General features: G+C 52.4%; 1 protein-coding gene across 1 annotated transcript; it reads left to right on the top strand.

Annotated features, from left to right (window-relative positions):
* Positions 1 to 450: 450 nt before the first annotated feature.
* KRT82 (keratin 82) lies at positions 451 to 15,364 on the top strand. The gene is made up of 9 exons (XM_003906420.4): positions 451 to 3,654; positions 5,431 to 5,639; positions 7,988 to 8,048; positions 8,715 to 8,810; positions 9,196 to 9,360; positions 12,288 to 12,413; positions 13,064 to 13,284; positions 13,499 to 13,530; positions 14,094 to 15,364. Exons 1-9 carry the CDS (start codon positions 3,244 to 3,246, stop codon positions 14,312 to 14,314), a joined length of 1,542 nt encoding a protein of 513 aa, XP_003906469.3. The 5' UTR covers positions 451 to 3,243; the 3' UTR covers positions 14,315 to 15,364.
* The last annotated feature ends 173 nt before the right edge of the window (positions 15,365 to 15,537 follow it).

Below are 15,537 nucleotides of genomic sequence, written 5' to 3'. Positions count from 1 at the left end.
AACACTTTTCCCGCTCAGGCCAGGACACGTCTTGCAAACCCTGCCACACACACCACCTCCTCACCTCCTTTCTTCCCCCTGCCCTGGCCCCAGTCAAGTCCCCTGACAACTCCCACCAGCAGAATATTTGAGTGAGAAATCAACACCCTTCAAAATATGATCAACTCTTGTTTATTCATAATAGAATGGAATGATGTTGTCAAGAACTCAAAAGCCCTCCGTGGCCCAGAGCTGCAATGAATGAGAGTTCACAGCCAAATTTCTTTCAAGTCTGCTTTATTTAAGTCAATATTAGACTTGCTGTTCCTAAACAGAAATGCCCCAATGACAGAGGGGTGGGAGGGAAGCAGGTTTATGGGAGGGTGTGGGAAGGCAGCTCAGCCCAAAACGTTTGCAAGAAATACACCATGAAAAGCCTATTTTAATTCTCCTGCATTAAGAACTGCCCTGTGAGATCCCTGCAAAATAATCCTCCAGGCTCAGGACTATTCCTCTTCTCTTGTGCTAGCCACATCTCTCTTCTGGAAAGTTTTCCTTCCTTTTAACCTTGCCTTTTTCACCTTTCACCCTCACTTCTTTTTCTACTCACCTCTCCCCACTGCCGCCCCCCGCACCTCCTCTCTCTCAATCCCCTTTTCTCCTCCTGTCCTGTATTTTTCACCCTTCTTCCTCTCCCACTCTTTCCGTTTGACAATCTATCAATATTGCCTGCTCTTTCTCTTCCGACCTCCCTTTTTCCATCTCCCTGTCTCTGAACATCTCTGTTCCATGTCTTCAGTCGTGGCTGACACTGAAGCTCCTTAAGCCAGGACACCACATTCCCTGCCCCACAGCAGAGGCCCAGGCTAGTGCACTCAGAGGAGAGGTGGCTCTTTCTTTGGTGTTTTTCCTCACTCTGAGGGGACACATTGCTGAGCCCCAGAAGGACACAGGAGGAGGTGGCTTGGAAATGGGGATGGGGTAGGCATGGGGTTCTTTTTTGAGGCCTTCACAGGGTGGTTTCTGTATTTAATTTGAAAAGTTATCAACCCCCCCCCAACACCTGCCAAAACACATTCCAAAGGCAGATAGAGATTGTCTACTGCACTGCCAAAGTGAAGATGGAGTTCACTGCTTCCGAAGAAAATCACAGCCTTCTCAACTGCCTGTTCCCTTATGCCCCCTAGTTCCTGAACCCACTTTCATAAAATGCCACCAAGCTCTCTAGGTCTTGACTGAGTCCTGTCCTAGCTCACACTCAGAGGGCAACCCTGGACTCGGGGGGCTCAGGGAACAGTTGCCTTCCACCCACAATGAATCCAAGGAACCACCCTGGCCACTGCTCCTGAGCTCTGGTCCTGGGCTCGAGGAACCCAACATGCTCACTGAAGTCCTCCTCTGGCCTGGACATGGTGGGGAGACTCTGCTGTGTCCACTGCTGCAGCGACCCCTGCCCTCCAGCGCTGCCCACTGTCTCCCTCACCCGCCCTAGTGTGAGTCTGCTCTCTGGTGTGACCTCTGAGTGTCTCCATCAACATTCACACCATCCTGGGCCCTCTCTGTGGACTCAGTCCAGGGCAGAGTGTGGTCTTCTTCCCCTGACACCCTGCAATTGAACCCCCTCACCCAACCCTCTGCCTCCCATCGTGGCCTGTGGTCTCGCCTTGCACCCCTCCCCTCTCCACTACTCTGGGGCCCACAGTCAGGACTATGAAAAAGGGGACAGGGAGTGTGAAATGTCACAGTGAGACTGAGAATTTCCGAGGCTCAAGAAACCTTTGAGTCCCAGTGTCCTAATCCACAGGTTGGAAGGTTGAGGGAGAGGGACGACAGAATGTGTTATGGGCAGCAGATTCCCAATTCCTCACCAGGACTTCCCTGCTCTGGAACAGCACAGCAGGGTGAAGTCAGAAGGAACAGGATGGACTCCCAGCTGATCGGCCACAAGCTGTGTGACTTGGGGATGCTGCTCTTAACTGCTCTGCTCCCCATTTTCCTGTCTGTGGCTTAGTAACTAACTCACGGTGTGGTCAGGGAATTAAATGAGACCATGGATGTAAAGAGTACGGAGTGGTCCCAGCACATGGTAAACGCCCAATAAATGTTTATTGTTGTTGTTATTATTATTATTGGCTTGATTTTGGCCTAGTAATGAGTCTCAGTGTGGAAGGCAAAGGCCAGTTGGCCACGGCAAAAGTTTCACTGATGAAATTGATGGAAAGGAGGAGGAAAGAAAGTGAGGCGGGGACTTCAGACATCTCCAAAGATCTGTGTCTGTGACCTGCTGCTGGAAAGAAAGCCTGAATCCCTGAATCCCACATCCACCTGAAAGTTCCCAAAGGCAACAACTCTCCCCAGAGACATTCTCAGGCCAAAGCTGGCTCTGTTGACCTCAGGGGCACTCAGGCTGGGTTGGGCAGAAGGGGAAAGGAACAGCCACATGGAAGCTGAGACCTGATGCTGAAATCATGCCTTTTGGGGACCCCAGAAGCGTTGGGGAGAGCGTCCCTTCCTCTGCCCTTCTCAAGCACCAGGCCTCTCCTCTCGAGTTCCCTACAGCCTTTGTGGACTGATGGGCCCTGTAGAGAAGTATCTATGCCTGGAGCCTGTCTACCTTCAAGACCCCCATGGGACAGTGGGTCACTGAGCTAGAGCTCAGGAGGGTTAAAGTCTGGCCTGTTGTAGGGAGGCTTCTCCCACCCCAAAAGCCTTCCTCCTGGGAACTTCCTGACTCATCTAGGAGCCCACAGAGGGCACTTGGGTTGGAAGGATCTGCAAAAAAGACTAGAAGCAGCCTTGGGGACATAGCCAGAGCATCCTTAAGTGTATGGGACTTGCCCTGTAATCCCACGGAAGCCGGGGTGTATAATTCAAGGCACACCTCCCTCCTATGAAATGACATAGTCCCAACTCTCTCTTTCCTTGAGGCTGAGCCACTGGATACGTGGAACATATCTGTCTGGTTGGCCCCTTTCATCACCCCCACAATCAAGGAAGGAGGACAAATAGGATTTTTATAGGGCCCACCAGCACTGACCATTGGCCCCTTCTCTTTGCTCTTCGCTACCCTAATTATCCACCTTGCTACTTAGCGCTGCCAATATCCCAAGCTCATAAACCTAGTTTAATGGTGATTTGGGGTTTGGCCCAGTTCAGCCCTCCATCCCCCTACCAGATAAAAGGGGGGAAGCTGAGCCATGACTTTATCATCCTGCCCCCTGTTCTTTCCTCCAGGGCCCCATTTCTCTGCCTCTCTCTCCTGCCATGTCGTACCACTCCTTCCAGCCAGGCTCCAGGTGTGGCGGTCAGAGTTTCAGCTCATACTCGGCTGTCATGCCCCGGATGGTCACTCACTATGCAGTGAGCAAGGGGCCATGCCGGCCCGGGGGTGGTGGGGGCCTCCGAGCTCTGGGCTGCCTCAGCTCACGGAGCCTGTGCAATGTGGGCTTTGGGAGGCCCCGGGTAGCCTCCAGGTGTGGAGGTACCCTGCCTGGCTTCGGGTACCGACTGGGGGCCACCTGTGGGCCTTCTGCCTGCATCACCCCTGTCACCATCAATGAGAGCCTGCTGGTCCCACTGGCACTGGACATCGACCCCACCGTGCAGAGGGTAAAGAGGGATGAGAAGGAGCAGATCAAGTGCCTCAATAACCGCTTCGCATCTTTCATCAACAAGGTAAGGGGGCAGTGGCCCAGGGCCATGGGATGACCCACTGCAGATCTGGGGTCTGGTCTCATTCTGGTCCAAGGGAACCAGGAGGAGGAGACTGACATTGAGGAAGCCTCAGTTTGTCCAGTGGCCTCTCTCACATTCCATGACCACCAGCCTTTGAAAGCCAGTTAGATCAGACTCCACACTAAACATTTCTGCTTCCTTGTCTTTTTAAAAATATATCCTCTTTCCCTGAATATTATCTGACAAAATCACCAATCGCCAAGGTTGCCTGAGGTCAGACTGTAAGAGGAACTTCCAAAGCAATACTGAAAGGAATGATCAGAGAGGCAGAGAAATGAATGCCCTTCCTGATGAGGCTTTAACAGTAGAACTGTCTTCTGTGTGCCTGAGCTGGGTCACAACCCTTGAGGCCGAAGGTGAGGATGGGCACTGTGACCCCAGAATTTCCCATCAGTTTAGGCCTGGGATGAAAGGAAAGCGGACAGTCAGAGCTAGAGGCGCAAGGTGACGGTCACGAAAGTCTGACATCTGTCAACCCCAGAGCCACTGAAAGGCTGCTAGGAAGGCGTGACTTCAGAAGGTGCTGAACTGGCCTGCCATCCCTCAGCAGCCCCTGGGCCCATCCCAAGCCCCAGGGAGGCTCTTGGTGTCAGGATTCATTCCACAGTTTGAGCTCGTGTTTCTGGTGACCCCAAGGTTTAGGGGTAAGAGTCCTGGGCCGGAGGTCAGGAGCCCTGGCCACTGGCGTTGACTCTCCTCCTATACCCGGAATCCCTGTGCAAGCCATTCACCTCTTGGCCTCTGGACGATGCTGCCCAGTGAGGAAGGGGAGGAGTGACGGCGGGAGATTAGGGGAGGTAATATATGCCAAAGTGCTTCACAGAGGAACTTGTTTAGTCAAACTCACAGTTTTATTTCTAAAGCTTATTAAGTTCTGGCTATAAACTTATTCCAACAAATGGGCCCTGATTAGCAAAAACATCACACCACCTTCTGTTAGGCTGGGCGCCTCCTGTTGATGTAGCCACTGACCAGAAGTAAGGCAATGCTACTTCTGCAGTTTTCTTGACAGACAATGCACAATATAGAAAATTCCAGAGCAAAGACGTTCCCTTTGTCAATGTCCAGCCGGGTGGCCATGGTCAACTTACTCAACTCCTAATCTCAGTTTCTACCTCATGAAACGGGAGGAGGTGGCCAGCAGCTATCCACGTTACTGTGACCTGGACTTTTTTTCAGATACAGCCATGTAGGATGCAGCACAGTAAGTGAAAAGAGCTTAGAGCTCCTTGATCTGACTTTTCCCCTGAGTTCCCTAGGCTGTCATAAAGGAAAGCCTTGATCCCCAATCTTCACATCCTCTGACATTAGTGTGAAGTTAACAGAGTCTCTTCCCATACACTGTCCCAAGTAGGAGCTTTGGGAAGCAAAGCAAGGCTTGAAGGGACAGGATGTCTCAGTCAAGGTCATGAGGATAGAGACAGGCAGGCAGGCAGTGCTGAAACAGGCATTGCCCAGGCCTCTTGGAGAAGTGCTGTCCACTACAACACACAACCTCTGAGTGGAAGGTAGGGGTCCACTAGGCTCCCCCAGGCAGGGGAGACACAGAGAAACATACCCTCAGATGCCAGTCTATGCAGAGACCCTGATTTTTGCAAAACCAGTGCAGTGGTAGCCATGTGTTGGGAGAGAGAGCACAAACTCATTCCATTGCCCTCTCTAAGCCATGGTCCCCAGGATCTCTGCTGCCTGTTGACATTCCACTCTTGGCTGCAGGTCCGTTACCTGGAGCAGAAGAACAAGCTGCTGGAGACCAAGTGGAACTTCATGCAGCAGCAGAGGTGCTGCCAGACCAACATCGAGCCCATCTTCGAGGGCTATATCAGCGCCCTTCGGCGGCAGCTGGATTGTGTGTCTGGGGACCGCGTGAGGCTAGAGTCAGAGCTCTGCAGCCTCCAGGATGCACTGGAGGGCTACAAGAAAAAGTGAGTCAGTGCTGCTTTCACCCTACTGGGGGACCTGGGGCAAGGGACAGAAACAGTCCAGGCCGGTTCCAATTATAAAATGGGGAGCCTAAACCTAGTTCATTGGGTGGCAGAACAGTTAGGTGGGATCCTGTCAGCAGGGCACCCCACTTGGCACACGGTGGGAGCTCTGAGACTGTGTATTGCAATCTTCCTCCCCACTACTCCACCTAAATAAGGCCCTCAGGAACTCTCTCTCTCTCTCTCTGTAAAACAAGCTCTCTCATGTGTGGCTTCTGGAGTTCCAGGTTTCGGCTGAAACCGCCTGTTCTGCCTTTGCAGATCCTGAACTACTTCCTGTTCCATAGACAGATCCCCAGTGCTCTTCCTTCCTGGCTTTTGTTCCTGCTGCTCCTCCTGCCTGGCACACCCCTTTCAGCATCTCTCTGCACCACGTCCAAGCTACCACAGCCCACCTTTTCTCTCACCCCAACTCCGGCTTCCTGCAGAGCCCTTCTGCCCCTTCCCTGCATATCAGGCTCTAGCTCCTTCTGCCTCACTTCCCAGTTCTTTGTGGTTCCTGTTTTCTCTTCTGCTACACTTGCTCCCCCTGAGGATGAGCTCCAGGTCTGATTCACAACTTGGAGTAGGTGGTTGATAAGCATATGGTAATTAAGTGCTTGCAAGAGGCTGAGGCCCAGATAAATTGTCTCACCAGGTCCTGGGCCCAGTGCCCCATGGGAATCCAGTGCCCCATGGGAGTCCAGTGCCCCATGAGAATCCAGTGCCTCGTGACAGTCCAGTGTCCTATGGGAGTGCATGTTAGAGGCAGGCGAGTTGAAACAGGTGTCTTTTTATTGAGGAGAAACACGGCAAATATACTGAGAGCAACAGGTCATAAGGGTTTGGGTCAGTGGAGTGGAACCACATTGGGGACACTCACTGCAGGTGTCAACCACATGCCTACTCAATGCCAGACACTGTGCTAAAAAGTGTGGGTGCTATGGAAAGAAAAAAGGCTAGCTCTTTCCCAGTCCAGTGTGCACAGACCACCTGCACCTACACACAAACAGAGAAGAAGGGGGAGAAATCCCAAGAAAGGGAGGAAACAGGAGTCCAGGAAGCCTTCCTGGAGGAGGTGCCATTTGCTCTGGCCCTTGCAGGATAATGGCTCATTCCAATGGCATTATCCTCCATTTTGGAAATGGGGAAAGGACAGGAATGGGTGATAAGGAAGAGGCAGGGCGTGCCAAGTGAAGGGGGCAACTCTAGCAGACTGTGACAGGTGAGATGCAGTGAGGCTGTAGGAGGGGTGGAGGCCAGCCTCTCAGCAGAAGCAATGCCTTTCTTGAGGAGTGAGTAGCAAGGTGAGATTAAGAGACAGGATTTGCAGCTCAAGATGAGAACTTTGACTTTTAAACATGAGACAATCGGAGAAGGATGAGATCAAACTGGTATTTTAAGAATAATAGCAAACACTTTCACAGTACAGAGCCTGTGCCAGGCACTGTCCTAGTGCTCTTCAGGTATTAATGCATATGACATGTTAGCCCACAACAGCCCTGTGAGGCAAAACATAGTGTTATCTATGGATGATGAAGCTGTGCATGATGAGGCAGAAAGGCCAATTCACTTACTCAACTTGCCTACAGCTTGCATAGGACAGAGCCAGGATTCAAACCCAGGGGACTAGGCTCCAGAGTCCAGGGCCAGTGCTGCAGCAGTTCTGCTAGGAAAAAAAGAGAGATGGGCATGATGAAGCAGAGAAGCTTTTAATAGATTGATGCCGCTCATCAAACTGAACCCCCTGACCAATTCCCTCTGCCTTAGGAGAATGATGAGTGGGCTGGGGAGCCCCAAGGAGCTTGAGCAAATAGCCTGGCTGTCTCTGTGGGTCTGGTAAAATGGATAATTGCTACCTCTGCAAATGGACCACAGGTAGAGGCCAGGCTCTGAACCCTCCCAACGAGGAGGATGCACGGGTCAGCTGGGAATTCCAGTGACTCAGAAAAAACAGCCAGGCCAGCAGCACAGCCTTCTTCCACCTTCCCAGGGGAGGCCACTAGGTGAAGTGAACCTCCTCGGCAGCAAGATAGAATGAAGGTAGCTTTAAGGAGGACTTCCCAGAGGAGGACTCATCGCGGGAACAGGCTCCTGAGGAATGGGGAGAAGAGTAAGCTTGAAAAGTGGCTACTCACCCATCTCAAGTAGGTGGAGGAGCTAGAGGTGCCAAGACAGGGCTGGACCTGGGCACTCCCCAGGGCATTCAGTCAGTGACAGGCAGAGTCACCCCCAAAGGCCTAATGCCAAGATCTCTTCCAAAATCCACAAGCCTGACTAAAGCATTTTTTTCCTGCCCTTTCCATCAGATATGAAGAAGAGCTCTCCCTGCGTCCCTGTGTCGAGAATGAGTTTGTTGCCTTGAAGAAGGTGAGGAGGATGCTCAGACAAGCAGAGCACCTGAGCTGGACTGCCTTGCCCCAGGCCACCTAGCCCTGAACTGAGTCCAAACGTGTCTGCAGCCCACCCACCCTGAAAAAGGGTTTCTCGCCCCTCGGACTCCTGTGCCAACCCCACTAACCCTGAGAATGAGGAAGGCCAGCCTCCTCTCCCCCGACCTTGTCCCCTTGCAAAAGGCCAGCCATTGGCCTGGCCTCCACTTCCCGACTCATACAGGCCCAAGCTGGGTTAAAGTCATGTCTACCCCTGCCCGAGCAGCTGGAGAGGGGACAGACGCCAATGCCAAATCAAAACAAAAGCTCAAAAGCTGTGCTGCAAGCCCCCAAACATGACAACAATCGCGATGGTTCCTCAGACAGATAGCCAGGTATTTCCAGGCCCAGACTCTGCAAAGCGGGCTCTGAGAGCCTGTTGCCAAGGCTCATTTAAGCCCCACCCCCTTCAGGTCCTTTCCCATCAGGAAGCCAGGCCTGGGGTCCCGGGACTAGGGACCCCTTTTTCCCACCTTGGCTCCATAACCCCTTCACTGCCCGTGGGGGGTCTGTCAGGAAAGGTGAGCCCCACACCTTCCCCCTGCCACCAGCTTGCCTGTGAGGTGGCCCAGCCAGGTCACATTCTGTCCCTGCTCTGCTGCAGGATGTGGACACAGCCTTCCTGATGAAGGCTGACCTGGAGACCAACGCAGAGGCACTCGTGCAGGAGATCGACTTCCTGAAAGGCCTGTATGAGGAGGTACCCACAGCCCTGCCCTTGGGTGGTTAGTCTGGGCTGGAGCCAAGGGAGCGAGAGGGCAGCAGAGTGGCCGCCCAGTGGGTACATTTCAGGGCAAGCATGAGAAGAGGTCCACACTGGAGAGATAGTTCTCAGGCAGTGAGAACCACAGAAGTTGGATCATCCAGGCCATGGCTCACAGGCCCCTCTGGGAAAGTCTCCACCAAGCTCTGGGCAACCAGAGGGTGAGGACAAGGAGTCAGTTGGTGACTGAAGCCCAGAACAGCCATAGCAGAGTTCTATGCACTCTGCTCTGGGAAGGTCAGAACTGGTTCTCCCCTTCAGAACTGGTTCTCCCCTGGAAGCTCAGAGAGCTCACTCCTTCTCACCTGGGCCCTCCCCACAGGAAATCTGCCTGCTCCAGTCTCAGATCTCTGAGACCTCGGTCATTGTGAAGATGGACAACAGCCGGGAGCTGGACGTGGACGGCATCGTTGCTGAGATCAAGGCGCAGTATGACGACATTGCCAGCCGCAGCAAAGCCGAAGCAGAGGCCTGGTACCAGTGCCGGGTGAGGCCCGGGGGGTGGGGGCAGGGAGACTGGAGAGGTGACAAAGAGACAGGAGAGGGGAGGACCCCCAGACTCCTTCCCCGCAGAAGTGGGTGAGGAGTTAATGAGAGCCGCGCCATGCCACAGACACAGGGAATCCCATAAAGCCCAACTGCTTTGTTTCTGCAAGGCCCCAGGCCACATCCCTGCAGAGCATGTGGGAGGGACCCCTCCTTCCCCGAACAACCCAGGCCTGTCATCAGGGTGCCAGAGCGCCTGGCTGTTTGTACCTGAAGACTCACCGGAAGTGCTCCTGTAGGCAGCATTCAATAAATACTAATTGGTGGTAATGGCAAAGAGGGCTCTAAGTTTCGAGGCGTGGGAGGAGGCTGGTGGCATGGGGTGGCCACTAATGGTAGAGCAGAAACAGTGATTAAGATGGCCTCAGACTTAATAACTAGGGGCTTGCTTGGAGGGCAGGGGGGCCCTAAGGGTAATTAGATTTAACAAATATCATCGGCTCACCCCCTCTCGCCCTGCCTCTGGAAGGCACCAAGCATGCAAGCACTCATTGGCCCACTCATTCAACACTGTGTGTTCAGCATCCACCACGTGCCAAGCACAGTTCTAGAAGCTGGAGACACAGCAGGGAACAGAATAGACACTAGTCCTTGCCTTCATGTCGCTTTCATTCCAGAGACAAGTTGGGGGCCAGGGTGGGGTTGAAGGGGCAGGGGGATGGATGATGAACAAGGCACGTAAGTGCAGTGCATGTTTGTTAGATGGTGATACCAAGTGCTAGGAAGAAAATAAGCCAGGGGAAGGGTAGGGAGGGTGGCCAGCAAAGATGCGCTTCCCAAACCAAAACATCAGCTAGCAGGAAGTGATTGCAAAGGTGGAGCAGCAGGTAAAGGGAGTTTGATGACAGAGGGAACAAATTGTGTCTGCAAAGGCAAAGGTGTTGTCATTTGATCTAATCTTGAAGGACAAATAAGATTCAATGGGCAGATGGGGGGAGAGTGTGCCAGGCTGAGCAGCGGGTGCTAGGACACAGCAGCAGAAAGCGAGGGGCCTGGAGTGCCATGTGCTGTGGAGACCGGGCTAGAGGGGTGTCTTGAGGCCAGGTCACAGTATACCTGCAGGGCTGTGCTAAGTCGTTTGGTTTTGTTTTGAAGGCAGTGGGTGCCACTACCCAGGGAGTGCCCAAAGTGATGCTCTACCTATTTTCTGGAGCTCCATGGTGGTTGGAAGTATGAAACCTTGACCTGGAGTCAGCTCCTGGTGAACCCGTCTGTGGCCCACCCACGGCCAGGTTTCACTCTGGCTGGCCCGTCCTCTGGTTGCCCCTGGCAACCACCATCAGCTAGGTTGGGTTCAGGATTACAATCACCTCATTTTCCCATCCTGCTAAGTCAGAATTGTAGAGACAATTCTATTAGTTAAGGACTGCATTTGGCTACCAGGATCAGAAATTCTAAAAAAAAAGTAGTTAAAATTGAATTTTTACTTTTTTCTCAAGTAGCTTGAAGTACAAAATAGACTGCTCAGGATGACACAGAGGTTCTGTGACATCATCAGGGACCCAGGATCCTTCTAGCTCACCATTCTGCCATCTGTAATACATGCTTCATCCTCTTGGTGGCCTCACGTTCCAAGACAGCTGCAGCACCTCCAGTCTTACATGCTTATGCCAGGCAGCAAGGAGAACAGAGGGGAAAAAAACCAACTGGGTCATTCCCTCCTTTAGAGAGCTTACCCAGAAGCCCTGCCCAGCCATGGCCATAGATCTCATTGATTGGAAAGCTGAGAAATATTCTCTTATCTGGGCTCATGGTTACCCTAAATAAAAGCAGGGTTCTCTTTGGTTCTGGGTTTTTGTTGTTGTTGTTGTTTGTTTTTTGTTTGTTGTTGTTTTTGTTTGTTTTTTGAGATGGAGTCTTGCTCTATTGCCAGGCTGGAGTGCAGTGAGTGGTCTGCCTCCCAGGTTCAAGTGATCCTCCCGCCTCAGCCTCCCAAGTAGCTGGGATTACAAGCATGCATCACCATGCCCAACTAATTTGTGTATTTTTAGTAGCGAAGGAGTTTCACCATGTTGGCCAGGTTGGTCAGGCTGGTCTTGAACTCTTGACCTCAAATGATCTGCCTGCCTTGGCCTCCCAAAATGCTGGCATTACAGGTGCCAGTCACTGTGCCCAGCCAGGAGTTCTGTTTTAAGAAGAGAAGAATGGATATTTATTGGGCAACTGCAGACTTTCCTACTGTAACCAAATAACAAAAGAGCCAATGAGTGTGATTATATGCTTATCTCTCGTTTTGCATTTTCTATATAATATGCTCCCACGCACTATCAGAAAAATCTAAAATCAGCTAATTTTTTAAAACTTACAAATGTAATCTGTGCACACTATTCAGAAATTGGATTCAGAGTGCAAAGGTTTTTATTAAAAAGTGTTACCTCAAGGTAGGACATAAATTGCATTTTTTTAATTGTTTTTAGAGAAAACATACAAATGTTTTCATCCTGATGGGCAGACCCATCTCACTGGGCAGTCCTTGGTCTGTTAGGCAACCCAGGCTGAGCACAGAAACCCCTTCCAAGATCCAGAGGCATATCTAAAAGGGAGAGAGCCCTCGGGCGAACTTGGGCTCTGGGACAGAGAAAAGGACCAGACACAGAACAGCTAAACAGAGGAGGGGATCTCAGAGGCTGGAGAATAATCTAACAAGCCTGGAACCGGGGATGGGGTGAGATGGGAATCAGGAGCAGCCCACATAAAAGACCCCAAAATTGCCAAGAAGTGGAAGAAGGTAAAGGAGCAGAACCAGTATGAGAACCAGAGAGCACCTGAACTAGGAAGTCATGGGAGAAAAGACTGGGAACAGTGAGAAAGGAGGCTAGGAGATGCCACCTTGCCGTGCCTGCGGCTCTGACTTCTCTGTCCTGGCAGTATGAGGAGCTAAGAGTCACAGCTGGGAACCACTGTGACAACCTCCGCAACCGTAAGAACGAGATCCTGGAAATGAACAAGCTGATCCAGCGGCTGCAGCAAGAAATCGAGAATGTCAAAGCCCAGGTGAGGCCAGGGAGGACCTCCTCGCTGCAAGAGGCATCCTAGGCTGACTGCCAGTCTGTGCCGTGCAGGGCGAGTTCAGTCCCTGCTGTGAGTGCTGTTGAAGAGGGAATAAACTTGTGCTGCCTTGCTCAAGCAGAAGCAAGCCCTTTCCACAAAAGGGCTGACCCACAGCAGGATGAGCAGCCACGGGAAATAGTCAGGTCCCCAACAGAAACGAGGTGACCAATGTCAAAGATGAAAAGCAAGGATGGTTCACTAGGTGCAAGGATAGAAAAGATGTTCTCCATGGTCCCTTCAGACCCAAAGACTGTGATTCTGTGATCTTGAAATTCAAGGTGACTCTGAATTGTTCATAAAATCGGACCCACTCCATTCTCCTGGGGTAGGGAAGACCAGCTAGGCATTTAAAACCTATTAGCCCCACAGAAATTCTCAGCATACTTAAGAGGAAAATCCCAGCTCTCTTGGAGGTATTTTAGACAGAAAACCCATCCCAGTTCCCTGGAGGAACCAGATGTCGCAATCCTAGGATGAAGCTTGCAGCAAATGTGAGCCTGGCACGTAGCCACCCCCATGTTCTCTCTGCTCTTCTGCAAGTCTGGCTTGGGGCTCCAGGGCCCCCAGTGATGTTTTCTGTGCCCCTCCCACAGCGCTGCAAACTTGAGGGTGCCATAACCGCGGCAGAGCAGCAGGGCGAGGCGGCTCTCAACGATGCCAAGTGCAAGCTGGCAGGGCTGGAGGAGGCTCTGCAGAAGGCCAAGCAGGACATGGCCTGCCTGCTCAAGGAGTACCAGGAGGTGATGAACTCCAAGCTGGGCCTGGACATCGAGATCGCCACCTACAGGCGCCTGCTGGAGGGCGAGGAGCACAGGTGAGCTCCTCTGGGAGGGGTCAAAGATGGGCATCAGGTGTGACCATCACCCAGCCCTCTGGCGGCGGCTGCTAGTGTCTCTCACCCCGTCCCCCACCCCAGTCATTGAAAACCCACAGCAGCACATGGTCCACAGTAAGGGCAAGAGCCGGGAGATGCTGCACTTACCTGCATCTGTTTGATGTAGTTACCTTCTTTTTCTTCACATCCCCAGGCTGTGCGAAGGCATCGGGCCCGTGAATATCTGTAAGTAGATGAGCCGTGCCCCACTGGCTCTGGGGTCTTGGGGATTGATCACTCCAATACAGGCAGTCCACACCACCCCTTCCCAGACCTCTGATGCCTCCCCTACCCCAAAGGAAGAGCTCTGTCTGCCGTGAGCTCCCAGGCTGATGGAAAGGGCTATCCAAATATTTTGGGAGTCAGACTAGGAGCAGATTTGCAACAACATGGTCCAAGTGCTTCGGGGCCCAGAAGCCACAAAGAACCACCCTGACAAGAGGATGCTCTTCTAGAAGAAGAGGATTTGAAGCAAGCTCAGGAAGGAGGGACTAGTAGAAACTGAGAAAGGGTGAAGCTGAATCCAGCCTGGCCTCGCCCAGGCTCTAGGGAAAGGAGAGAGGTGCATGGGGACCTTGCAAGTACTTTGTGTGACTAGGGTGGGAGACACAGAAGCTGGAGGCTGGAATGGGGTGTCCATAGAGGTGAGTGGCAGCAGGTGGGAAGAACGGCCTGGCTGAGGGGTTTCAGGGCAGTACACTGAGAGCCACACCGTGTGGGGCCCTGAGCATCCCTTCCTGTTCCCACAGCGGTGAGCAGCTCCAAAGGCGCCATCCTGTACGAGCCATGTGGGGTCAGCACACCTGTCCTCAGCGCTGGCGTCCTCAGGAGTAGTGGGGGCTGCAGCATCGTGGGCACTGGTGAACTGTATGTCCCCTGCGAGCCCCAGGGGCTACTGAGCTGTGGGAGCCAGCGTAACTCCAGCACAAAACTAGGGGCTGGGGGTAGCTCCTCCAGTCACAAGTGTTAGCACAGTCCCAGACATCCAGGAGACAGGGCCCCAGCCCCATGGCCCTGGATGTCACACTCCCATCAGAGCTAAAGACAAGGATGTTCCAAAACCCCACCTCCCTGTATTGACTCCACATTCCCCTCCAGTGTTCCCTCCTTGGGAACTGAGCTGCCCCTCGGACCCCTCCTTTGCCTCATAAGTCACCTTCCACTCAGCTGTGTGCAGACCCTCAGCTAGGCCGGGATGGTGGGGAGGGACAGCAGAGAAAGAGAATGCATTGCTCCTAACCCCAGAATGACAATAACCCCCAGAAGGTCAAATGGACACACCACAGTTCTGCTCTGTGGATCATCCCATGGAAGTTTCCTCACAAAGCCAGCTCCTCTCCCACCACAGGCTCCACACTGCCCTTACTTCAGGCTTTCATGCCCCTAAGAAGAGTGAATTTCCTTTAACACCACCTGAAACATGCACCACTGCAAATATCAAAAGGAGACACCCCCAAATCCCACTTTGAATTCCAAAGTCAAGAGCCACGATTTCAGGATCTGTCAGGACCTGCCAATGTCCTCTCAGCACAGAGAATCAAGCGGTGGCCTTTGGGCAGTAGATTTACTGTCTCAGGTATGTTGAACTCAAACTATGAGAGTAAATCTCTTTCCTGAGCTCACATTGGCAGGTGATGTCAGGCAAATGCCTAGAACAAAGGGCAAAAGGATATGGAATGTTTACTGGACAGATGGAAAACCAAAAACAGATATCATTTGCTCAATGGAATCAGTCCCGCCGCCACCCAACCCCTTCTGTACATAGCCACCCCTTCCTGTTCCCCCTCCCTTTAGCTCCTCTTGCTTTAGGTCTGATATGACAGTGATGTGGGGCTGCCCCAGCTGACTTGGAGGCCCTGGGCTCAGGAGCTCATAGACAGAGGAGTTGTGGGCTGACTCCACCTCCCAGAAGTCCCTCTTGCCAAGCCCTGTCCCACTGGGGCTCCAGGGCCTCTGCCCTGAGCGTCTGGGCTTCTGTTCAAAATAAACCTACTCTGTTCATGGATTACAGAAATCAGGATTATTTACTCTGCTCTGTGGAAAGTGTGATAAGGCTGAGGGGGAACTGGTGAGCAGCTTTTGGGGACTGGAGGTTTGGGAACAGAAATGAAGAATATTACACAAACAGAAACATTACATGTAAATAATTTGCAAATGGCCTGTGGAAGAAATAGGGCTCCATACAAATCATAC

This window comes from Papio anubis, chromosome 9 (assembly GCF_008728515.1).
Source record: "Papio anubis isolate 15944 chromosome 9, Panubis1.0, whole genome shotgun sequence".
Lineage (NCBI taxonomy): Eukaryota > Metazoa > Chordata > Mammalia > Primates > Cercopithecidae > Papio > Papio anubis.
Note: the sequence above shows the minus strand (reverse complement) of the source record. Positions and strands in the feature narration are given on the sequence as shown.